At 39.5% G+C, this 25,134-nt stretch overlaps 1 protein-coding gene and 1 pseudogene across 2 annotated transcripts in view; both read right to left on the bottom strand.

Annotated features, from left to right (window-relative positions):
- Positions 1 to 25,134, bottom strand: part of Npepps (aminopeptidase puromycin sensitive) — a 78,569-nt gene that overhangs the window by 8,421 nt on the left and 45,014 nt on the right. For both annotated transcript variants that reach the window (XM_034505236.2, XM_076935885.1), the window contains 10 exons: positions 21,718 to 21,882; positions 20,025 to 20,129; positions 18,173 to 18,233; positions 14,922 to 15,031; positions 12,700 to 12,763; positions 10,551 to 10,690; positions 8,223 to 8,357; positions 6,525 to 6,744; positions 3,239 to 3,381; positions 2,518 to 2,574 (listed from right to left, as the gene is read on the bottom strand). In XM_034505236.2, the coding sequence (XP_034361127.1) occupies positions 2,518 to 2,574; positions 3,239 to 3,381; positions 6,525 to 6,744; positions 8,223 to 8,357; positions 10,551 to 10,690; positions 12,700 to 12,763; positions 14,922 to 15,031; positions 18,173 to 18,233; positions 20,025 to 20,129; positions 21,718 to 21,882 (1,200 nt within the window). The remainder of the gene's footprint in view (positions 1 to 2,517; positions 2,575 to 3,238; positions 3,382 to 6,524; positions 6,745 to 8,222; positions 8,358 to 10,550; positions 10,691 to 12,699; positions 12,764 to 14,921; positions 15,032 to 18,172; positions 18,234 to 20,024; positions 20,130 to 21,717; positions 21,883 to 25,134) is intronic.
- Positions 5,201 to 5,817, bottom strand: LOC117711784 (phosphatidylinositol N-acetylglucosaminyltransferase subunit P pseudogene; annotated as a pseudogene).

Genomic DNA, 25,134 nt, shown 5'->3' with positions numbered 1-25,134 from the left:
AACTTTAACTTTCAGGAAACATTTTTCTCCCAGAGAATATGTAACACACATTCACAAGATAGCACTTTAATATCATAGTTCAAAGTAATAGGAATTAATTAATTAGAGTGAGTATGTATGTATGTATGTATGTATGTGTGTGTGTTTGTTTCAAGACAAGGTTTCTCTGTATAGCCCTGGCTGACCTTGAATTTGCTCTGTTGATCAGGTTGGCCTTGAATTCAAATCAACCTACCTCTTCTGCCACCTGAATGCTGGGATTAAAGATGTGTGCAAACTGTGACATATTCATAAGCATATACAACAGACTTTGATCATGCCTCACTATTGCCTTTCCTTGTCCCTCCCACCTCAGCCCCTTAATTTTCCCATAGTTTACTTTTACACTTTGTGACCCACCTGGGAAAACAAAAGCACTCTTAATCTATGAACCAGTACATTCCATTCCTATTTGACACATGGATCTGTTTTTAAAGGCATATTTATTTTTATTTTATGTACATGTGGGCTTGACTGCATATATGAAAGTTCACCGTGTGTGCATCTGGCACCCTCAAATGCCAGAAGGTGGTGCCAGATCCCATAGAACTAGAGTTATGAACAGCCACCATATGGGTTCTATGTAAGAGCAGCAAGCACCCTTAACCATTAAGGGATCCCTCTAGACCCAGTGAGGACGTTTTGTTGTTGTTGCTGTTGAGACAGGGTTCTCATATAATTCAGCTGGCTTTAAATTTGCTATGTAGCTGAAGATGACCTTGAACGCCTGATCTTAGCTTTACCTTTCAAGTGCTCCACTCACTAGTGTGTGCTGACATGCCTAGCTTACGTGTAAATCGGTTCTGATGGGTGGTTTGGGTATTTAGGTACATTTTACATAATTAGTTGATGACAGAGGTGAGCTTATTTTGACCCTCCAACCTCTAATATAGACATCATGATTTTTCTTAACAGCATGGAAATGACTGTACAGGGACTAGAAATGGGACTTGTCCCAAGTACTATTAATTCAAACTGGAAAGCAGATCAGTACCATTGTAGATCCAGGGTTAATTTTATATCCACAATGGTAAGAAAACTGAGAACAGGCCAGCTTATTTCCTGTTCACTCATAATGCTTCTGACATCCAATTCTCTCACCCACCATCTTTCTCCTGGCTCTTCCTTCCCAAGCTGGACTGGAACCCAGATCCTTGCATATAACAAAGCAAAGTGCTATCCAGTTTTTAAAAGTTGATTAAAAAAACAAAACAAAACAAACTTTGTTTGTATGCACATACTTGAACAGATCAGAGGACAACTTTACCTCCAAAATAATAAAGTTTTGGTTTTTTTTCCTCCTTCCCCTTGAGACAAGATTTCTGTTTTTCTGTGTATAGCCCTGCCTGCCCTGGAACTCATTCTGTAGATTAGGCTGGCCTTGATTCACCTGTCTCTGTCTCCTCTGAAGTGCTGGAATTAAAGGCAACTGACACTATACCTGGCTTTCACATAGAAGTTTTAAAGAAACTGGATTATTCATCTAGACCAGTGGGTCTCAATCTGTGGGTCCCAATACTCACCTACTCACCCCAGGGGTACTGGATGACCATTTCATACGGGATGCCTAAGACTATTAGATACATATATTTACATTACAATTCATAACAGTAGCAAAAATTAGTTTATGGTTGGAGGACACAACAATACAAGACACTATATTAAAGGGTCAAAGCATTAAGAAAGTTGGAAGGCTACAGAAGAATTAGTTCAAGGGGTAAATGAATTTCAAGGGCAACCTGAATAACCTAGTAAGACCTTGCTTTATAAAATGGTGGAGGCAGGTGTGACGTGCACCTGTGATCTCCTGTCTTGGCATCGTTGGAAAGTGCAAAGAAGGTAAGAGTTCGAGGTCAACTTCAAGTATAAAGTGAGACGGAGCACAGCCTGGGCTAAAATGAACCCCTGCTTCAACAAAACAAAACAAACAAACAAAAACTGGACACAGTGGCACACCTGCAATCTCAGCACTTGAAGCACAAGGATCAGAAATTCAATGCCAATTGTCAGCCTGGACTACCTGAGACTCTGTCTCAAAACATGCATGCATGAGGACCTGGGGCCAACCATCACCATTTCAGGGTTAAGATTTAGCTAGACACTGAAGTTGTGAAGGGAAAAAAAAATCAAGAAATCAACATTAACCCCAGGGTCTGTGTACTGGGACCTGTGCCTTGGGCAGCTAGGCTAATAACTTTCCCATCATGCTCTACTCCCAGAGCTCCTTTATTTACCTTTTATTCTGAGTAAGATCTTACAAAGTTTCCCAGTCTGTCCTTGAACTCATTCTGTAGTCCAGGTAGACCTTAAACTCTCTGTCTTCCTGCTTCAACCTCTTTACTACCCGAGAGTAAGCCAAATTCAGTACATAGATTTCTTTGCCCAGGCTTTCTTCCACTCCCCAAGCCGTTATAAGTAGTACTGGGTATATCCAAGTTCAAACGCAGAAATCTGGAGTTCTTTTCCAAATACACTTACCTTTAGCATAATATCTAAGGTAGTGCCATCACCATGCTTTAAAACAGTCAGATAAACCTACAAAAGAACACCAGGAAAAAAAGAAGTCATTTGAGTTACAAGTATTTTGTCATAAATAACCTAATACTAAGATAAAAGAAGCTGGGCATGTTGGCAAAGGCCTGTTGTAGAACCAGGGGTTAGGGGTGGTGAGAAAGGAAAAGGACAGTAACTTCAAGGCCTCTGTGGGATACACACTAAGACTCTATGGGTAAAACAAAACAAAACAGGCTACAAGGCCAGTTTAAAAATTATAGTTACATATCAATGCACAAACAGACCATGGTTATCAATCCCTAATAGACAATCACACAGGGCTGGTGAATAATCACAATGGGCTGACATGTCCAGACAATAGCTTGAAGCAGTTCTCTAAGTGAAATGCATTAAGTTAGTCCCTTTGCAGCACTGATGTGCTACTTGAGAAACAAAGGAGAACCTGGCTGCAAACTACCTAAGTAGTATTTGTTAAAACAGTCAGACAGGGGTGTGAGTATCAATTCTTAGGCCAATTCTTAATTTCACAAACTAAAACTGATACCTACAATTCAATGGAATTTATTATTATCTTTCTTTTTCCAGACAGAGTGGCTTGCTGGCCTCTGCCTCTTGAGTGCTGGAACTGAAGGAGTATACTACCACACCCAGCTTTTAAGGGAATTAATTTATCAAGATAACTTACAGGACTCCTTAAATCAGCAGAGAGAATCTGTTTCCCTTCCACGTGTTCCTTAAACCGACGACGGGCTTCTTCCAGAGTTGCCTTATGGCCTGCTTTCCCCAGTTTGCCCAGCACCAAGCCCCTCAGGAGTGCATCTAGATGACCTGAGGGAGAAGTGAAGACACAGATGACTTGAGAAGCCTGCTTTGGTAAGTTCTCGACCTATACAGTTTGTAACTGTGTGATACCAAGTCTATGAACAAATACAATCCATCACTCTAATACTTGTAAGACTACTTGATTTAATTTATCAAATTGTAAGAGGAAAGGAATAAACATACTAGACAAGCAAACAAATTTGCTGAATTTGTATAGACTCACAGGTCCTAGCTACCAGAGCCTACTAATGTAGTTAGTTATACTGTTAAAAGACTACATGTGTAAAGGAAAAGACTTACATCATGCAGGTTTGACTCAAAGTTTTTTTTTTTTTTAAAGAATTATTTATTTATGTATGTGAGTACACTGTAGCTCTCTTCAGACACACCAGAAGAGTGCATCAGATCCCATTTACAGATGGTTGTGAGCCACCATGTTTGCTGGGAATTGAACTCAGGACCTCTGGTTAATTAAGAGCAGTCAGTGCCCTTAACTAATGAGCCATTTCTCCATCCCCCGGGTCCCCGAAGTTTTTTGTTTTGTTGTTTTAAGACCCACATAGAACTAGAATGCTATTTGTTTAACAAACTAAAGCCTTAGATTTTAAAATGGATTCATCCTCCAATGACATGCACAATTACCAAAGCCATACCTCCAACTCAGTATCATTGTCACTGTAATAAAAACCTCTATGAAAGGACCAGGGATACAGTTTTGTAGTAGAGCATAGAAGAGGTATTTGCACTGAAAAACAATTTTATTTGAGTATATATAGCTTAGACTAGAATGGAGGTCAGATTCCCTGGAACTAGAATCACAGATGGTTGTGAACTCAACCTTGTCCTCTGCAAAAACTGTGATGATTCTTAACTGCTAAGCCATCTCTCTAGCTCACGTGTATATGTTGTGTGTGTGTTTGTGTGTACACATGGGTACATATTTGTGTGTCCATACATGTGGCAGGCAGGCCAACCCTGGGTGTTTTATTTTTTACATAGGGTCTTACTCCTTAGCCCTGGCTAACTATCTTTGAAGAACAGGCTGGCCTCAACCTCACAGAGACAGAAGAGATGGAACTTGCTCTGTATACCAGACTGTCCTCAACTCAGACATCTACTTGCCTTCCAAGTGCTTGAATTAAAGGTATGTGCCATTGCCAGCCAGCTAAGTAGTCATAATCTGATGAGTCTTCTTTTTACCATACTCAGTCCCTCCAAAACCAGAGAGAATGCATCACTTGTCTGTGCTGGGGCACCCAACACCTCAAGTGGAATACTCAAATAGCCCCCCAAATGGTTTCCCTTCAGTTTCATTGTCACACGAATCAAATCATGTTCATCTGATCAAACTTTTAAAATAAGCATCTTGTGTTACAAAATGTGTAAAACAAGGAACTTTGCTTCAGTCCACCTCCGCATAAGGGAGTCACTGTCTTGCCACGGGCCTCTCATCTCTTCCCCAGCCTTGGCTCAGCAGCTTTCTGGGTTCCGTTGAACACTCTGGGCACGCTCTAGCTTTACATTCGTGTTACTTGCTAGTCCCTGTGGTCTGGACCCTGTCTGCTCTGCTCCTGAATCTCTTTCAGTTCTCCAACTATGCTTAAAGATCAGTTATTAGTGATAATTTTTCTCTAACTATTTTATAAAACACTGGCTTACCACTCCTTATTCACACTATCTAATTATTTTTGTAATACTATATACCACGTTAATATAATTTGTTTGCTATGTCTCCTATTAGAATGTAAGCTATACAGGACAATGTTTTGCTTATCTCTACTGCCAGTTTTTAAATTGCACCTGCCTTTTACTATTACTAGTTACATAAATATTAGTTGAATCATGAGGGAAAGACTTTGATGCTATTACTGTTCCTTTTTGTTTGTTTTAAGATGTGTTAAAACACTGCTCAGTTTTAGGTGTTGAGTTCTTTGACTTCTAGGAAGAACATTTTGTATACTTCACTAACGGGATGTCTCTTAATGCTGGGACGGCATCGTCTTGGTAGTTTTTCCTCTCTTGTTTTTAGCATGGTTCTCTGTGATTGTATGAGTGGAGTCAATCGAAGAGGTACTCATCATGTTGATTCCAAATAAGAGCACATTGCCAACTATAACCGTGATAAGGAAGCAGTCAGGTAACAACCCAGCGCTGCAAGAAGACAACCGCCCAGTATTTCTGAGGCTAGTAAGGTAAGCCTAAGAAGTTTAACCAAGATTCGGGAATGAAAGCCCACACAAAAAGTATGAAGCCCAACTGTGAGCTTAGGAAAAGAACAAAGCCATAAACTGCTCTTTCTCCCAATAGCATGGTGAATTTTCCACCACCTTCCCTGTGGCTTTAGACAATCTGAGGAAAGGCAGGGGCTGGCAGGCGCCCCCACTGCTTGGTGAAAGCGATCCTTGAACTGCTTTGCGGGGTGACTAGTGTGACTAGTGTTCTTATTCTTTAAAATTCCAGATTATGGAGTTGGAGAGATGACTCAGCAGTTAAAAGCACTGACTGCCCTTCCAGAGGTCCTGAGTACAATTCCCAGAAACCACATGGTGGCTCACAACCATCTGTAATGGGATCCAATGCCCTCTTCTGGTGTGTCTGAGTATAGCTACAATGTACTCATATACTTAAAATAAATAAGTAAATCTTTAAAAAAAATATCCCAGATTAATGTAATGGTCTGGGAGTAGATCACTGGCGGCGGAGTAAAGCACAGATTAGGCCCCTGGGTTTAAACCCAGCGCTGCAAGAAGACAAAATAAAACAAACCCTAGGTTAAGATTATTCAGGAGAAAACACCTCATTTAGTAAGCAGATGGCAACAAATAATTGTATTTAAAGCCTCCAAATCACTACTCTCAACCTTTAAATGACAATTTAAAAAAAAAAAATCCTTATTTTGGAAAGCTGACCCCTCCCTGCCAAGTGTGAGGACTCATGCTGAGGCAGGAGAGTCACTATGGTTCCAAGCTCCTTGAGCTGCTGTTTTGTGCTGGTGTTAACAATCTCACCAGCAGGTTCAGAACACTGCATTTCTGGCCAACTGAATCTACTATAAAAGTCGGATACATGTAGAGACACTGCAGACTGTCAGCCACACGTGAACAGAAAGCACGAGCTTCAGATGCTGTCCCCACACATCCGTCCATTACCTTCTCCAGGTTTGGGGTCCCAGCCCAGTCTCTCTCCTATAGGTGAGAAGACATCTTTGACAAACTCCTGGATTTCCTCATAGAAGTCTGTGTGGGACAAGAGAGTTGAAAGAATCCCCAGGTTACAGCTCAGGTCGCTCCATACAGTATAATTGGGCTCATTCACAAAAGCCTCCATGACTTTTAGAACCTCTACAGTGCTAATGATTCCAGCTCGAGCCTGGGATAGGAAAAAACACAAATTAGCTCAGCCTTCAAACTACACAAGACAAAATAAAACAAACATGTATGTTGGCATTATCTACTGGTAGCAATTTTCTTGGTTTAAGAAAATGAGGCTAAGTAAGTTCAGAATACTGTTAGAATAAAAATCCTATCATGACAACATCTTTTGTTAATTTCTCTGCTAACTGTAAAAAAACAAACAAACAAAAACTCCTTAAAAAAAAAAAAAAAACAACTTACATTGAACCTCCTAATTTGGGACCAATAAAAATCAGTTAACTCCTTGTTTCTACTCAGTTTCTAGGGCATCACTTTGATGTTTTAAATATCTTATACTTTGAGAAAAGTTGCAAAAAGAAGTTGGGACTCTGGTTCTTGACAAAGGCTCTTTCAGGGCTGAATCTGCAAACTGTGCAACTTGAGCTTCTCCTTCACTCACTTCTAAAGGAACATGAATGGGAAGGCTCGAGAATTCAGAGTGCTTTCAGCACTGACTAACAAGAGTTGGAAAAAGAACTTCTATTCTAGCAGCCAACTGCACAAACAGCCCGTTCTCCTGGGACAGGTCTTTCTTGGAAGTGAGATCAGCAGATGGGAGGGTTTGTCCATCAATGCTAATCTGCGTTTATTTAAAGAAGAAATCCAATCAGCAATCACAGAGGGCAGGGAGACTTCAGGTCCAATTTAAAGGAACACTAGAAAGAATGATAATTTTACCACAGGCAAAGACATCCTGAAATTACCTAACCTGCTAGAGTCATAAAGACAACAATATGAATTTTGCTGCTTTAAATCTTTCCTGGAATAAAGCCAAATATGTTTATAATTCTGGGCTGATACGCTATAATTTGAGTAATAACATACTGTTAAAACATTCTGGCTTTCTCAGCACAGTACAAGTACCACTTAAGAACAACATAAGATCACTCTGAATTAGTGTTTAAAAAAAAAATCAACAGGGATGGGGATGAAGAGATGGTGGCTCAGAGGTTAAGAGCACTGGCTGCTCTTCCAGAGGTCCTGAGTTCAATTCCCAGCAACCACATGGTGGCTCACAACAATCTGTAAAGGGATCCAGTGCCCTCTTCTGGTGTGTCTGAAGACAGCTACAGTGTACTCACATATATAACATAAATAAATAAATCTTAAAAGAAAGGAAAAAAAATCAGGGAAATCTCTTCATGACTCATATCCATTTGTTTTAAAAGAATGGACTTTTGTCCCTACAAAGGACAGTTTAAGCACAGATAAGTTAACAAAACAAAACTGGATTAGTGAAATGAAATTTGCTTCAAACAAATGATATAGGTAACAATTTTGTCATGTTAATTAATAATCAGCCATTTGAGGTCGTCCCAAATGAGCTAACCTTCAGGAAGGACCATATTCTTCTAATATTCTTTATATACATTTAACCATCATACCCTTTAACCAACAAAATGCATCACATGACCTAAGTGGGAAAATGCTCACCAGAGAAAAGAGGTCATTCTGTAATCCAAGCCGATCCACTGGAGGCAGAGAAAGGTCACGAATGCCTGGTAATAAACTTTCCAGCATGGCAGAGCTGTACTGGGTTCGATAAAACCCAACTGTTCCCAGATTTAGCTGAAAAGAGCCAATAAATACTATTAACCACTTCCTTTCTTCTCAATTTTTGTGAGACAGGTTCTCTTTATGTAGTCCTGAGTGTCCTGGAACTCACTATGTAGAACAAACTAACCTTAAATTGAAGACATCTGCCTGCCTCTGACACCATGATTAGCCACTTCATTTTCTTTTTTTATTTTATAAAATTATTTATTTATTTAATATGAGTGTTGTGTAATTACATAGACAAGAAGATGAAGATCCCGTTGCAGATGGTGGCATGGGCGCTGGGAATTGAACTCAGAACCTCTGGAAGAGCAGCCAGTGCTCTTAAGCACTGAGCCATCTTTCCAGCCCCAGCCAATGCATTGAAAAACGGTATTTTTGAGTGGGTATGGTGGTCAACCTGCACTATATACTGAGTTCCCGGACAGCTACAGCTACATAGTGAGGCCCTGCTCCAAAACAGCAACAGTAACAGGGGCAGCAACAACATCACAAAACAAAGAAGCAAAAAAAAATTTGGGGATAGTGATGAGGATCAAACTCATGGATTCCTACATGCTTCTCAAGTATTTACCCACTGAGCTAAGTCTTGTCTTGAAAAGCAAGCAAACAAACACAGGTAAAATAAAATTATGCCGGGTGGTGGTGGCTCACGCCTTTAATCCCAGCACTTGGGAGGCAGAGGCAGGCGAATTTCTGAGTTCGAGGCCAGCCTGGTCTACAGAGTGAGTTCCAGGACAGCCCGGGCTACACAGAGAAACCCTGTCTCGAAAAACCAAATAAATAAATAAATAAATAAATAAATAAATAAATAAATAAATAAATAAAATAAAATTATAAAGTTCTCTACATAATAGGAAGTGGAGAGATGGCTCAGTGGTTAAGAGCACTGGCTGCTCTTCTAGAGGACCTGGGTTCACATGCTAGCACCCATTTGTCTTGACCTCCAATTCCAGGGCATCCAGTCCCTCACAGACACACATGCAAGCACAACACCAATGCATATAAGACAAGAATAAATCATAAAATATTTCTTTTTTATCTTTTACTGTAGGAACTATATCTTTATATACTTAATTACAATCACAGCGTACATAACTTTTTCTAATTTATGAGAAAATTCCATGTGGCTACTTAATCTTCAAGATCATAATTTCAAATGTTAATATATTCTAGAATATATTTTAAATATTAAAATAGAAAAATAGTGGGGCTGGAGAGATGGCTCAGTGGTTAAGAGCACTGACTGCTCTTCCAGAGGTCCTGAGTTCAATTCCCAGCAACCACATGGTGGCTCACAACCATCTGTAATGGGGTCCAATACCCTCTTCTGGTGTGTCTAAAGACAGCGACTATGTAGTCATATATATATATATAAAAAAAAATCTTAAAAAAAATCAAAAAATGGTTATTATTAGCCTATAATTGTAAGAAAAAACTGCAGCTTTTTTTTTTTTTTGGAGACAGGGTTTCTCTGTGTAGCCCTGGCTGTCCTGGAACTCACTCTGTAGACCAGGCTTGCCTTGAACTCAGAAGTCCGCCTGCCTCTGCCTCCCAAGTGCTGGGATTAAAGGCGTGCGCCACCATTGCCTGGCGCAAAAAATTTTTTTATAAAGTAAAAATAACTTATCTATTGGTGTTTTCATATTCCAGTAACAAACAAATTTTTATCTATTTCTGCTCTGATTTGAGGAAAGTTACATGAGGACAACCCAGACCTGAGGCTAACAGGTGCTCACAAAGGTAGGGCAGCTTGGCTGGTTTTCAAGACAGTCTCTCTGTGTCTCTAACTGTCCCTGAACACATTCTGTAGACCAAGCTGGCTTCGAACTCAAAGAGATCCATCAAAGACTGGCTTTTTAGAGAGGAAGGCAATTGTAGCTACAAGACTACAGATGTTCTAAGCCAGTGTACCATTTACTCTTTCCTTTGTTTCCTTTTTTTTGAAACAGAGTCTAGGCTAGCCTCAAACTTTAACATCCTGCCTCAGCCCAATGTGTATTGATTGGGCTTACAGGTGTACAAGACCAAACCCAGTCAACTTCTATTTTTCATTCTTTCCTTCTATCTATTTAAAAATGTTTTTCCTTTGAAAATACTAGTCTAAATTGAAAAAAATTACAATTCAGAGTCAGCCACAAAGACATAGAAGAAAAATAAATCATCTCAGATAAAGTAAAAATAGCTATGCCATTCTAAACTCACCTTTACCCATTGGTCTGGTTTGACATTTTTCAAAACCACACTCATCTCTGGCTTATCCATTAGTATTTTCAGTTTAGCCTGGTTGGGATCCTCACTAGTTGAAATTGTGATAGGAACCATCCATTGAGGACAGTCTTCCCCTAAGCAGGAAGAGAACAAATAGAACACTTGGAATACAAGGTTACACTGAAAGAAGCAGGTGGTAAGCCACCAAGCTGCAACCAAGATGCACTTTCAACGTTCACTATGCTTTCAGGTGACCTCAAGGAACAAGATAAGATACTACTAAAACCACAATCATCTAAAGGAGAATAATTTTTCCCCTTTGCTAAACAATAAAGACAGCAATAATTCCACAGTTTAACCTGAGGAGTCAGTGTTCTAAAATGCTTCCATTAAAGGGCTCCCACTCCGGCAACACTGGGCAGAACCAATCCCAGGAACTAGTTATTTTATCATTGAGGAGTCACATCTAAAAGCCATTGAAAGGGAGAGCCAGTGTTGCAGATACCAAACAGCAAAGCAGACTTTGTCTTAGTATATTAACAGAACTATTAAGGACAGCACAGAGTCAACATTGAATAAACTGAATGTCTTTCTAAAAGGTTAAACCACTGAGATACCCAAGGTTTTAATGTCACCTACACTGGTCTTAGAGATAGAAAAACCTGCAAACCTGTCAGTATTAAAATACAGATTACAAAACTGAGGGAGAAAAATAGCAATTGTGGCACCTAAGGACTTCCATGGCCTCCACCGAGAAGAGTAATTCAAAGTCAGACAGTGAAGGGCAGAAGGCCATTCTTCTTTACTGCATCTTGTGAACACAACGTGACAGGACAGTGGTGACAGAGAGGGAGGTGAACATATACCTCCCCGTACTGAGACTACTATTCTAAAGAAAATAAAACTAAAATTCAATTGCCTGGTTAAAATTTTATTGGTAAAAAGGGCTTGATGACAAGCAGAGCTATTCAAGAAGGCAGCAGTAGTTCGGAGGACAACTGGGGGACATCAACTATCCTATTTGAATTCCCACTCTTCTAAACCCATTAGATAGGTGACTTGGGGCAAGCATAGCCCTGACTATCCTAGAACTCACTCTGTAGATCAGGCTGGCCTTAAAATCACAGAGATCTTCCTCCCTCTGCCTCCCCAGGGCTTCGACTAATAGTGTGCATCACCACACCAACCTGACTGAACATTTAGCTACTGTAGCCACACCTCAGCTTGTTTTTTTTGTTTTTTTTTTTTTTTTAAATGTGTAAAAGAGAGGCTGTACTCTATGCTGAGAAAATAAAATAAGAACAAACTGCAGTGCCTAGGATAATGGTAAGTAAAGACAATCATCACTGAATTAATACTTATCAAGCCCAATCAGTTAAAAAACAAAACAAAAACTAACACAGTAAGTCCTCAGAGCAGCACTTTTCAACCTGTGGGCCTCAATTCACTTGGGGGTTGAACGACCCCTTTCATAAGGGTCACAAATCAGATACCCTGCATATCACATATTGATATTATGATTCATAATAGAAAATTAGTTATGAAGTAGCAATAAAAATAATTGTTATGGTTGGGGTCACCACAACAATATGAACTGTATTGAAGGGTTTCAACAATAGGAAAGTTGAGAATCACTGTCTTACATTTCTTAGGGTATTCCAATTTTTATTTTTATTCTTTCAATAAAAGAGCTATACATTTTATTGTTGATTTTCAAGACAGGGTTTCTCTGTGTAGCCCTAGGTGTTGTGGAACTCCCTGGCAAGACCAGGCTGCCCTTAAACTCAAGAGATCTGCCTGCCTCTAACATCCAAATGCTGGGATTAAAGGCATGTGCCACTGCAGCCTGGTGCTAGACATACAATTTTAAAGATTAGGCCTAGAGTGATGGCTCAGCAGGTAAGAGCATTGGCTGCTTTTCCAAAGGATCTGGGTTCAACTCCTAACACCTACATTGTAGCCTATAAGTGTAGTTTTAGGGGATCTAATGACCTCTTTTAGCCTCCTCAGGTACCTGTACATAACTGATGCACATTCAGACAAACAGGCACACACACACACACATATATAAAGTAAATAGAACTAAACCTATTATGGAACCCAAATTTACTAATCAGTTTCCTCTGAGAGCACATTTGCTCACCGACATATGGTCCACTGGCACAGAACTTCTTTTGAGACAGCTTCAGCACTCTGTCATCTTCTACCTAAAGAGGCAAAGCACAGGCTGTAACGACAATGGTGATTTGGGGTGGGAGTGTTTCTATGACAACATAGGCAGGGAAGCAGCACACATTATCTTCTGTGATGAGATAAGAATGCTGAAGAATAGGAAAAGAAAGTCACTCTTGAGGAAGGGGATCATGAGCCACATTCCTACTGATAAGGAGCTGCTTTCAATTTTCTCCAGAGATGTGGCCCCTGGTAGGTTGTTCATGTTCCAGTGATGGCCCTGTACCCATGTGCATGTAATGAAGTATTTAAATTTATTTTTAAATGTCTTAAAAAGAAAAAAATATGAAGGTAGGGGTGATTGCAAGTCTACAGAATCAAAAGCAATAGCTTATGTGTTTAAAAAATACTTTGAGGGCTGGAAAGATGGATCAGTGGTTAGAAGCACTGACTGTTCTTCCAGAGGTCCTAAGTTAAATTCCCAGCAACCACATGGTGGCTCACAACCATCCAATACCCTCTTCCAGTGTATCTGAAGAGAGCAACAGTGTACTCACATACATAAAATATCTAAATATTTAAAAAAATACTTTGAGTAAGATGATAACTCACTTGCCATGCAATATACCTGCCATGCAAGCTCCAGGACCTAAGTTTAGTCCCTAGTACCCATTTAAAAACTGGGTTTGATAATAAACACCTATAATCCCAGTGTCTGCAAGGCAGAAACAGAGGTTCTCTGGAGCTTGCTGTCCAGCCAACCCAGCCAAACTAACAAATCCCAGGTCCCAGTGACCCTTGTCAAAAAATAAAAGTGGACAGCCCATTGACTTCTGTCCTGCTGGGCAGTGGTGGTACATGCCTTTAATCCCAGCACTTGGGAGGCAGAGGCAGGCGGATTTCTGAGTTCGAGGCCAGCCTGGTCTACAGAGTGAGTTCCAGGACAGCCAAGGCTATACAGAGAAACTCTGTCTCGAAAAACAAACAAACAAAAAAACCAAACCAAACCAAAACAAAACAAAAAAAAAACCAAAAAACAAAAAAACCCCAAAGACTTCTTCTGTCCTTCACACTCACAAGCTCACACACACACTATGCACTCACCCACACCCACCAACACCAAAGGAAAAAAGCCTTCAACAAGCGGGCAGTCACTGGCCTCACTGCTCACCACTAACTGTATTCTGGGTTATTTCAAAGATCACATACTAATAGATTTGAATTTACTTAAATCAAATGTAAAACTAAACAAATAATGACCTTAGAAAGTAAACTAAATAGAATTGACGTCCAGGCATAGTAGCACAAGCCATCGATGGGGAGGAAAGGCAGGCAGATCTCTAGAAGTTCTAGGCCAGCTGGGGCTAAATAGAGAGACCCAGTTTACAAAAAAAAACAAAAACAAAAACAAAATAAAAAAGCAAGCAAACAAGTAAGAAAGAAAAGGTTCTAGGTTCAATACACAGCATCACAAATGAATGAATAAAAATTAAAATAAAAAAGTCCAAGCTGAAGACATAACTCAGCAGCTACAAAAAAGCACCGGCAGTCCTTCATTCCAGAGAACCTGGTTTAATTCCCCAGTGTTCACACAGCGACTCATAACCGTCTGTACCTCCAGTTCCAAGGGATCAATGCCCTCTTATGGCCTTCAGGATTACCAGGCCCACACATGGTGCAGAGACATGCATTCTGGCAAACATCCAGTCACATGAAATAATAATTTTTAAGCTAGCACTACACAGTGATATTCGGTCTCAGAAAGAAAAAAGTTTTTCTACATGCATGCCCATTGGCTGTCCTGAAACTCACTATGTAGAGCAGGCAGGCCTCAAATTCCCAAGAGCTCTTTTCTGGCTGTGGCTCCTGAGTCCTAAGTTTAAAGGTGTGTGTCACTACGCCCAGCAGCCTACTAACGTTTAAAAGGGTGCCGAGCCTTTTAAAAAAAAAAAAGTAGCAACCAGTAGTCTTCATTAAGTATAGTCATTAATAAGCATAGCAGTTCTGAGAAATGAAATCCTCAGAGAAGAAACAACCATTCTTGTGTGCTAATTAATATTCTCTTTGTTTTTCAAACTGTCTGGCTAGTTAGCCAAGGTGGCCTCAAACTCATGTCTGCTTGTCTCCATCCAAGTACGAAGGTTACATGTATGACACATACACCTAGCAGAACAAGGATTCTAATAGGTTTACCTGTTCAGCTTCCACATAAATGAGAGGGAACCCCATTTGTTTGGTCCAGGTATTCATCACAGCTGCTATGGGTTTGCCACTGGCACTTTCCAAACTTTCCCAGAGATCCTCTAGAAGGTAAATGAAAACAGTAACCAGAAATGTTTATTTCCTGTATCAAATATCCACATACCTTTTACATTGCGTGGCCTACCAACTGTTAGTCCATCATACAGAGACTCAAACAAATGCTCGATCCACAATGCTACAACTAAGTAAATTCTACTAAAAAGACTGTTTCTGGGGATCCAGTCAAGTGCTTGCCATACTAGCACAAGATCTTGAGTTCAGATCCCCTTTACCCAGCACCCATGGGAACATGAGTCAAGTGTGGTAGTGCATTTAATACCAGCAAAAGGGAGGCAGAAGAATGAGGATTTATTTAAGTTTGAGACCAGCCTGATCTATGTAGTGAGTTCCAGGACAGCTAGACTATGTAGGGAGATCTTGTCTCAAAAACAAAACCAAAATTTGGGGAGTGGGAGGGGAAGCATTATAATCCTAGTACCAGGGAAGCAGGGACAAGAGGGCTCCTGATGGCAGAGACTGGCCTAATTGGTTAAGGTCCAGGTTCAGTGACACTCTTCCTTGAAGAAAAATAAGGCAGAGAGCAACTGAGGAAACCATTCAACACTGAGCCTTGGCTTCTCCACACACACAAAAAGACAAAACATCTAGACTTTTATTCTGAAACAAACAATCATTCTGATAAACAAGAAAATTAAAACTGATCATAAATAAGACAAACAGGAACAAGTATAAGCTCATTAAACATTCACTGACAAACTTACTGATATTCAATTAGTCTAGGTTTAAATATATTCAATGTGAATGGAACTGAAATAAAACTAATTTGGTTAAATTTCACTGGTTAATAGAGGGAAAGCAAAATGGTAGCATAAATGTATGCCGTGCCTGGAAGGAAAGTACATAAATGAAGTGCTTGCTATGCAAGCATGAGGCCCTGAGTTTGATCCTAGAACCACTTAAAAAAGGAGGGTGTAGCATGAATGTACAATCCCAGCGCTAGGGAGGTGGAGAGAGGCAGAAACCCAGGGTTTCCTGGCTAGCCATACAAGCTTACTTTTTGAACCTTGGGCTAGTTAAAAATAGTGCCTTTAAAAATGGTGTGTAAACAGGCTATATAGCCAGGTCTTAGCCATGATTTTTAAAGAAATAATCAACAAATAAGTAATAAATTCCATGAAAACATATAAGATGACAATTAATTATTGTACAAAGGCAGGAGAGAGAGTAAGCCACATAGAAAGATTCAATTGTAAGATGTTTAAAAGGTAAATTTTCAGACTTTGTGAAAACTCCAGGAGTATTGGAAAATGGGTGAATTGTTGTACATTAGTACGTTCTTTCTGCTAGTTTTGATTCTCTCTATAAAAAGTATTAAGTATCATAAATACCTATAAAATTGTAAAAAAAAAATGGTATGTAAAATTTGGGGATTGGGTTGGAGATGACTCAATGGCTAAGCACATACAGTTCTTGCAAAGATCACAAATTAAGTTTTTAACACCCATAATTCCAGCTGTAGGAGGAGCTGATGCCTCTGGACTTTGGGAGAATAAGCTCTCAAAAAATGTCCCCTAACTTCCACATGTATGGAATGCATACACTGATGATTAAAAAACAAAAACCCCCACAAGACTAGGAGGCAACCTAGAAATGGCATCCAATATAGACTTTTAACCATTACACTCATGTATGTGCGCGCACACACACACACACACACACACACACACACACACACACACAAAAGGCTGTTGCTGGGTGTGGTGGAGCATGCCCTGAATCTCAGAAATTAGGAGGCAAAGCAGGAGGATCTCTGCACCTACAAGGAGAGCCCACTCTACATAGCAAATTATAGGATAGCCAGGACTACATAAGGAACCCAATTTTAAACAAACAACAAAAACAAAAAGGAAATTAGTAACAGCAATATGTTTAGTAAGTTCTAAAACAGCAAAGTAAAGTAAAATAGAGAGATGACACTAAAAACATAAGCAAGGACTAAGGTACCCAGGGCAGTAGAGCTTACAAAGAGGTATGGAGAGGCAGAGACAGGCAATCTCTGGGTTCTAGACCAGCCTGGTCTACAGAGTGAGTTCTGGAAAGCCAGGGCTACACAGAGAAACCCTCTGTGTATACATACACACACACACACACACACACACATACATACATACATACATACACACACATTATACATACATACATACATACATACATACAACAAATAAATTTTTTAAAATTTGAACAAGAAAGGAAGGGAGGGAGGGAAGGAGGAAGGAAAAAAGGAAGGAAGGAAGGAAAACAGGCAGGCAGACAGGAGAGAGAGGGTACAGAGCAAATCTATAAGTTCTGGGTTAGAAAGCAAATTAATAAGTTCTAATAGAGAGATCATAAAGTCATGGATTTAGGAAGAACACTGACAGGCAGTAAATTTCCACAGGACAATGAAAAAGATCCATGGTAGCTTAAGCATATGGGAATCTCATAAATAGCTGGAATAAAAACAATAACTAGTAGGTTTTGCAGCTCAAAGTTCAGTCCGTGTCTTCATGTGCTGTATCTGTAATGAGTCATCATAAACGACCTTCCTGTGTGGAATGACATTTTATCTCCAGCAGCCCATGGTCTGGTGCTGAACTGAAGCTCAGGGCCTTTATGTGTCTTTCTACTTCAAGTTACTGAATGTGACCTCTGAGGCCAGAGTGCAGCTCAGTCTGGTAGAGCATGAGCACTGTATGCATGAAGTCCTCAGTGTGACCTCCAGCATGACAAAACAGGGAAAGCAAGGCTGTAGATAAAAATTAAAACAAGGAGCCAGGCAGTGGTGGCACACGCCTTTAATCCCAGTATGCAGAGATAGGTGGATTCCTGAGTTCGAGGCCACCCTGGTTCCAGGACAGCCAGGACTACACAGAGAAACCCTGTCTCAAAAAACTGAAAAATAAAAAACAAACAAACAAACAAACAAACAAAAACACAAAAAAACCAAGGGGCTGGAGAGATGGCTCAGTGGTTAAGAGCACTGACTGCTCTGCCAGAGGTCCTGAGTTCAATTCCCAGCAACCACATGGTGGCTCACAGCCATCTGTAATGGGACTCGATGATCCCTTCTGGTATGTGTTAAATCAAAGACAGTGTATTAAATATATAATATAAATAAATCTTTTAAAAAAAGCAAAGATTACCTGTTGCAGCATTCTTTTGTTGGAACTTGGTTAAATACATATTCATTCCTTTCTTAAAGTCCTGAAAAAATACAATTTTAAATAAGTGAGTCAGATCTCAGAATTTATAGCAGATACACATATTAATCAAAAGTAAATGTACTTAATTACTAAAACATCAGATATGTTGAAAGGCATGCATCTTTTTGAAGCCCACGAAGTTTTATCTAAGAGTAAAATTGCCTTCTACTTTTGCTTTTCAACGTGGTACCTTATTTACTTAACAGTGTGGTGGGTTTTTTTTGTTTTTTAAAGATTTACTTATTTTATGTATGTGAGTACACTGTCACTGTCTTCAGACACACCATAAGAGGGCATCAGATCCTATTACAGATGGTTGTGAGCCACCATGTGGTTGCTGGGAATTGAACTCAGGGCCTCTGGAAGAGCAGTCAGTGCTCTTAACCACTGAGCCATCTCTCCAGCTCCAACAGTGTGGTGTTTTGAGAATGGTTCCCAAGCCGGGCCTTTAATCCCAGCACTTGGGAGGCAGAGGCAGGCGGATCTCTGAGTTCGAGGCCAGCCTGGTCTACAGAGTGAGTTCCAGGACAGCCAGGGCTACACAGAGAAACCCTGTCTCGAAAAACCAAAAAAAAAAAAAAAAAAAAAAAAAAAAAGAGAATGGTTCCCATAGGCTCCTATGTTTGAAATCTTGATTCCCAGTAGGTAGAACTGCTTGGGAAGGATTAGGAGTTGTGGTTCTTGGAGGAGGTGTGTTAATAGTAGCAGACTTTAGTTGTTGTTGTTGTTTTTTAATAATTAAAAAAAAAAAAGATTTATGTATGTGAGTACACTGTCGCTGTCTTCAGACACAACAGAAGACAGCATCCGATTCCATTACAGATGGTTGTGAGCCACCATGTGGGTGCTGGGAGTTGAACTCAGGACCTCTAGAAGAGCAATAGGTGCTCTTAACCCATCTCTTCAGCCTTTTAGTTTTCAAAAGATTCTTGCAATTCCCCTTTGGCTCTCTCTGCCTGGTGGTTGTGTCTCAGATAGTTCTTAGCTAGCAGTGGTTGTGCATGCTTTTTATTAACAATCACTTATACACCCAGCACTCCAGAGGCAGGCCAAGGTCTGAGTTTGAGGATAGCCTGGTCTACAAAGTGAGTTTCAGGACAGCTAGTGCTACAGAGAGAATCCATGTCTCAAAACAAAAAAAGAGAGAGCTCTCAGCTACTGCCCCAGTGCCATGTATGCTTACCACATGCTCCCCGATAACAGTGATGGATTCCTATCCCCCTGCAACTGTAAATCCCATTAAAAGCTTTTTTCTAGAAGTTATCTTGTTCATGGTATTTTGTCACATCAACAGAAAATTAACCAATACAGACACTATGTGATCTTGGGTATCACTGTGTAGCCTTGACTGGTTGCAAAACTCTGTGTGACCATGCTGGCTGCTGCCTCCCAGCAGCTAGGCTTACATGTCCAACTGCTTGTAAGCTGTATAGCAGCTTCCCACTCTTTGTTTTGTTTTGTTCTTTTTAGACAGGTTTCTCTGTGTAGCCTTGGCTGTCCTGGAACTCACTCTATATGCCAGGCTGGCTAGAAAGAGACCTGTCTGCTTTTGCCTCCCAAGCTCTGGAATAAAAGGCATGAGCCACCAGTGCCCAGCTAGCTTCCCATTCTTACCACAAACATACTAACTTGTATATCATTCTCCTAGGAACCTTTAATAACCAATATAAAAAGAAATGTCAATAAACTGAAGATCAGATCAAAATTTTACTCATACTTTAAATCTGTGATTTCACAATACAGGATTGGAATTATTATTATTATTATTATTATTATTATTATTATTATTTACCTTATCACCAATGTAGTCATGTAGCATTCGGATTACAGATGCACCTTTGCTGTATGATATAGCATCAAATATCTCATCAACCTCAGACGGATGGCCCACACTGACCTGGCAGACAGTGTGATTCAGGGTTATGACAGGAAGCAGACAGCCTGTAACACTGAATTACATAAAAAGCCTTCTAGGAAAACCCTTCTAACTTATGATATTCTTCTTTTAACTTACTCATAAAAGTATGACAATCCTCAAAAAAATAAGAATAACTAACCTAAATAAAACAATATATAGCCTTTCAAATCCCTGTTATTGTTCACAGCCTAGATTCTCTCTTTTGATCAAATCCAAGCTGTTCCATTTATTCTTAAATGTGTCTGGGAAAATATTAAGATAAAAACAATTTGATTTCTTCCACTAATATAATTTTATGTACACACACACACATTTATATATATATATTAATAGTTTAGAACAGTAGTTCTCAACCTATGAGTCACAACCCCTTTGGAGGTTGAATAACCCTTTCACAGGTGTCAAATACCAGATATCCTGCATATCAGATATTTAAATTACAATTAATAACAGTAGCAAAATTACAGTTACAAAGTGCACTGAAATGTTAAGAGTTTTGGGGTCAGCACAAACAGGAAAATCTGTGTTAAAGGTGCAGTGTGGGAAGGGTGAGAGCAATGGTGAAGGACAAAGCAGGACTGTAACTGCTGTCATTCGGGCACATTTATACACTACAAGGCAACCCAGGAATGGCTGCTCACTCCTAGTTCCCAGGAAGCAAAAAGAGGAGCATCATCGATGACTCTGATCCCAGTCTAATCTACGCAGTATGTTTTAGGCAAGCCAGAGAGAGTAACATAACAAAATTCTATTTCAAAAAACAAACAAAACAACAAAAGAAAGCTCATGCAATGGCTTAATGGATAAAAGAGCTAGCCACAAGAGTCTGACAATGTAAGTCTGATCCCCAAAACTTACAGTGGAATGAGAGAAAGAACCGATTCTTAAAAGTTCTCTGGTATCAACAAAGACCGGGCAAGTGCTCTCACTCACAGATAAAATAAGTAAAACAAAGCCAGAAATGATGGTGCACACCTATAATCTTGGCACTTGGGGTGCAGAAACATGTGGCTGGGTTGGGGGCCAGCCTGGTCTACAGAGCAACAACAATCATGGCTACATAGAGAAACCCTGTCTCAAAACCCCCAACATACAGAAATAAGCAAAACAGAAAGTTTAAAAAGCCTTATCTGTCAATGAAAAACAAAGTTTAAAAAAGAAAACAAACAAAAAAGTGATAAAGACAAACAGCAGACAGACACAGAGGAGTGATGGGGACAGTGACCTATGTACACAGAGACACGATGGGGACAAAGAACTTGTCTGCAACTGTTGTTGGAACAGGTTAGAGTGTTGCTCAATAGACTGGCTTCCTATTAGTCAATAAAAATACCCATAGTTCCTGCCTTTACACAAAAATTCTTTATATTCCCTACCTTAAAGAGAAATGTTACTTAGAACTTAGTCTAAGTTTCAGGCAAGAGCTAAAAATAAATAAATAAATCACCCAAAGGAAATCACCCATGCAGTTTGTTTTGCCTTTTTTTTTTTGCATTTCAGAATCCTGAACATCCTGAGACATAACAAATTACTTATTTCACTGAAATGGTTGCAAAGTATAGCTCACTTCAATAGGATGGCTGTTATCTAAGGCATCAAGCTCCTGGGCACGGGTATAATCTGCAGAAACAAACTGAGTCCAGATATCATACTCTGGAAAGCAGTGGTCTACACAAAGATACTCAATCCAGGATGCAAAGCCTTCATTCAACCAGAGATGAGTCCACCATTCCTAAAAAAGAAGAAGGTAGAAACGAGTGAGGGACACATAGGAACAGTCACTACACTACTGGGAAAGCATGTCTCCCTTCTATTGTATTTGAAAATTTGTAATTTTGTGAAGTGAAATTCAACAGAAATCAGTTAGTAATGAACTCCTATTTGAGAAAAAAAAAAAAAGAGAGAGAATAAGAGAAATGCCTACTGGTAACACTCTGATCAAGTAACATCTAGCTGCCAGATGTAAAAAGGAGGAAGGCGTCCTAAGTGCATCCGAGCATAGAAAAAGATTTATAAAAAAAAAATCTCACTGTGTAAAGTTTAGTCTGAACCAACTACGGGAATTCCCTTTCAGAATTTTATTTATTTTTTCCATTTATATATTTTTATTTCATGTGCACCGGCATTTTACCTACATGTATGTCTTGTGAGGATGTCAGATCCCCTGGAACTGGAGTTACAGACAGTTGTGAGCTGCCATGTGATCCTCTAAAAGATCAGGCAGCAGTCTAACCCGCTGAGCCATCTCATCTCCCCAGCCCCTACAGGGATATACACTCTTGTGATCTGAGAACTTAGGAGGATGAGGCACATTTAAGTTACAAAGTAAAACCTTGTTACCTGGCCCTGCTACCAGAGGGGGGAAAAATGTTCAGGCATGGTACCACATAACTTAGTGCCAATACTTAGGAAGCAGAGACAGGTGGGCTCTACAAATTTTGGGCTACCAGTTCTACACAGCGAGTTCCAAGGTCATCCAGGGCTACACAGTGAGACCATGACAACAACAATAACAGTTACAAAAAGAAGAGGAAGAGGAGGAGGAGGAGGAAGAGGAGGAAGAAGAAAGTTTGGTAAGAAATGTTGAGTCTCATCTCTTTCCCTTACTGTCCAGCAAGAAAAGTTTATTTTTTAAATTTATTTATGTATTTATATCCCAAATGCTATCCCCTTCACAAGAAAAAGACTTTTGAGGCAAAAGTGACTGGTCTAGAAACATCAAATCTCTTGATTCCATTTGTACAGAGGTAACACTATTAAATATGTGAGATTTGATTATAGAAATTAATAAAGAATTTTCTGTATAATAGAAAAAAGCAGTGACATGAAAAAAAATTAAGAATTATCTTTAGGAAATATCAGTCTAATTTTCATTGATGTTGATTAAACCTCTTAGTAAAAGTAATATATGAATCCAAAACAAAGGCCAGAGAATTTTTTTGTTGAATAGTAAAAAGGCACACAGTTTTCAAAGATCAAATATTTTTAATGTTAAGTAATAAGAGCTGTTCCTCTAAGTGTCAATTAGGTATTAATAAGACCCACTGAGACAAGCTAGTTCAGAGCTACTGACCACTAACCCTTTGGAATTTCAGTCTATGAAACACTTGGCAAATAAGAAAGATAGCTACATAAGCCCAGAAAAAAAGTTGTTTCAAAACAATAAGCGCGTATTTCCTTAGATAAAATTTACTACTGCTAACAAACAAACAAACAATTTTTCTCAAGGTTAAGCACAAAAAATTGGTAATAGCAGACTTGCTATATACCAAGAAAATACCAAACCAGGAATTGTAACACATGAGTCTAATCCTAGCACCCTGGAAGCAGAGGCAGGAGGATGCCTGTGAGTTCAAGGCCAGCTTGGTTGGGACTATATAATGAGCCCTAGGACAGTCAAGCCTACATAGAAAGACCGTCTCAAAACAAAACAAAAATAGGTGCAGTGGTGGCACATGCCTTTAATCCCGGTGGGCAATCTCTGGGTTTCAAGCCAGCCTGGTCTACAGAACAAGCTCCAGGACAGTTCAAGGCTACATAGAAAACCTTCAAAAAAAATCAAAAATAGAGCTGGAGAGATGGCTCAGTGGTTAAGAGCACTGACTGTTCTTCCAGAGGCCCTGAGTTCAATTCCTAGCACCCACATGGTGGCTTATAGCCATCTGTAAAGGGATCTGATGCTCTCTTCTGGTATGTCCGAAGACAGAGACAGTAGAGTCATATACATAACTTAAATAAATAAAATCTTAAAAAAATAAAAATAAAAAATACAAACCAACAACAAAACCCTCCCCAAACTAGAGGAAGAATAAAAATTTTTACACACTTTTGAGTGCAGGCATTAACTCATATAGTTCTAATGAAATTGTATTAAAAATAAAAAACATTGGGGTTGGAGAGGTGGCTTAGCAGTTAGGAGCACTGACTGCTTTTTCCAGAGTACTTGGGTTCAATTCCCAGCAACCTCACAGCAGCTCCAACATCTGACACCTACATACAGACATAAAGCCAGGCAAAACATCAATACACATAAAGTAAAATAAGTTATTTTTTAAAAGTCACCTAACCTTTAAGAAAAGTTTTAAGCATCAGGAGAAAGTGGAGGGGTTTATTTTCAGAGACTGACTTTCTTCAACATGTTCTTAGCTAGGTCATAGTTGAAACACATCTTACTTTTTTGCTCATTTCTAAGACACATGGACTTAACCAATACTCAAGTCAGGTTCAACTCTTTGGCAGCCTATGGTGCTGTCAAGAAATCTGGCGAAGTCCAGTCTTCAGTTCTTTCAGGGCACAGATAAGTCTAATTTATTTACTAAACTCTGCATTTCAAAACACTGATGTAATTGGCTCCTACAGATAGACTTTTATTTATAGTAAAGGTGAAACATCAGGATTAACAGGTACAAAATACACGCAGTTACTGAAAACTCCAATTAGATAGTTAGAATTTTAATTCAACTTTATTCTACAGATTTTTTAAAATTTTACTTCAAACTTCACCTTATTTTAGGCAACTACAATAATGACTCACATAACACCTTTTTGCGTTTATACAGTTCAACTTGCAAACTATACAACAAAGGTAACTTAAGAAACTAGTCAGCCTGGGGTCTCACTGCACAGCTCACTCGTTTTTTTCTAAGACAAATTTTTCTCTCACCTAAATTAGTATCTTAACATTTCCTATTTGCAAACAAACTGTAGTTACAGAATATTTCTGGTTAAATAAACATGGACTCATCTCTGTTCTCATAAATCTCTTTGTTCTCTTACCCCTTCTAGATGCCAGGGAACCTAAGGGCCTGAAGCATGTTGGGCACTGAGCTAGCCGCATGGCCCTGATAAATGCTTTTCAAAACAGACCTTTAAAAAGAAAATGGGTTTTTTTTGTTTGTTTTTTTCCAAGACAGGATTTCTCTGTGTCACCCTGGATGTCCTGGAACTAACTCACTTTGTATACAAGTCTGGCCAGAAATCCACC

This window comes from Arvicanthis niloticus, chromosome 6 (genome assembly GCF_011762505.2).
Source record: "Arvicanthis niloticus isolate mArvNil1 chromosome 6, mArvNil1.pat.X, whole genome shotgun sequence".
Lineage (NCBI taxonomy): Eukaryota > Metazoa > Chordata > Mammalia > Rodentia > Muridae > Arvicanthis > Arvicanthis niloticus.
Note: the sequence above shows the minus strand (reverse complement) of the source record. Positions and strands in the feature narration are given on the sequence as shown.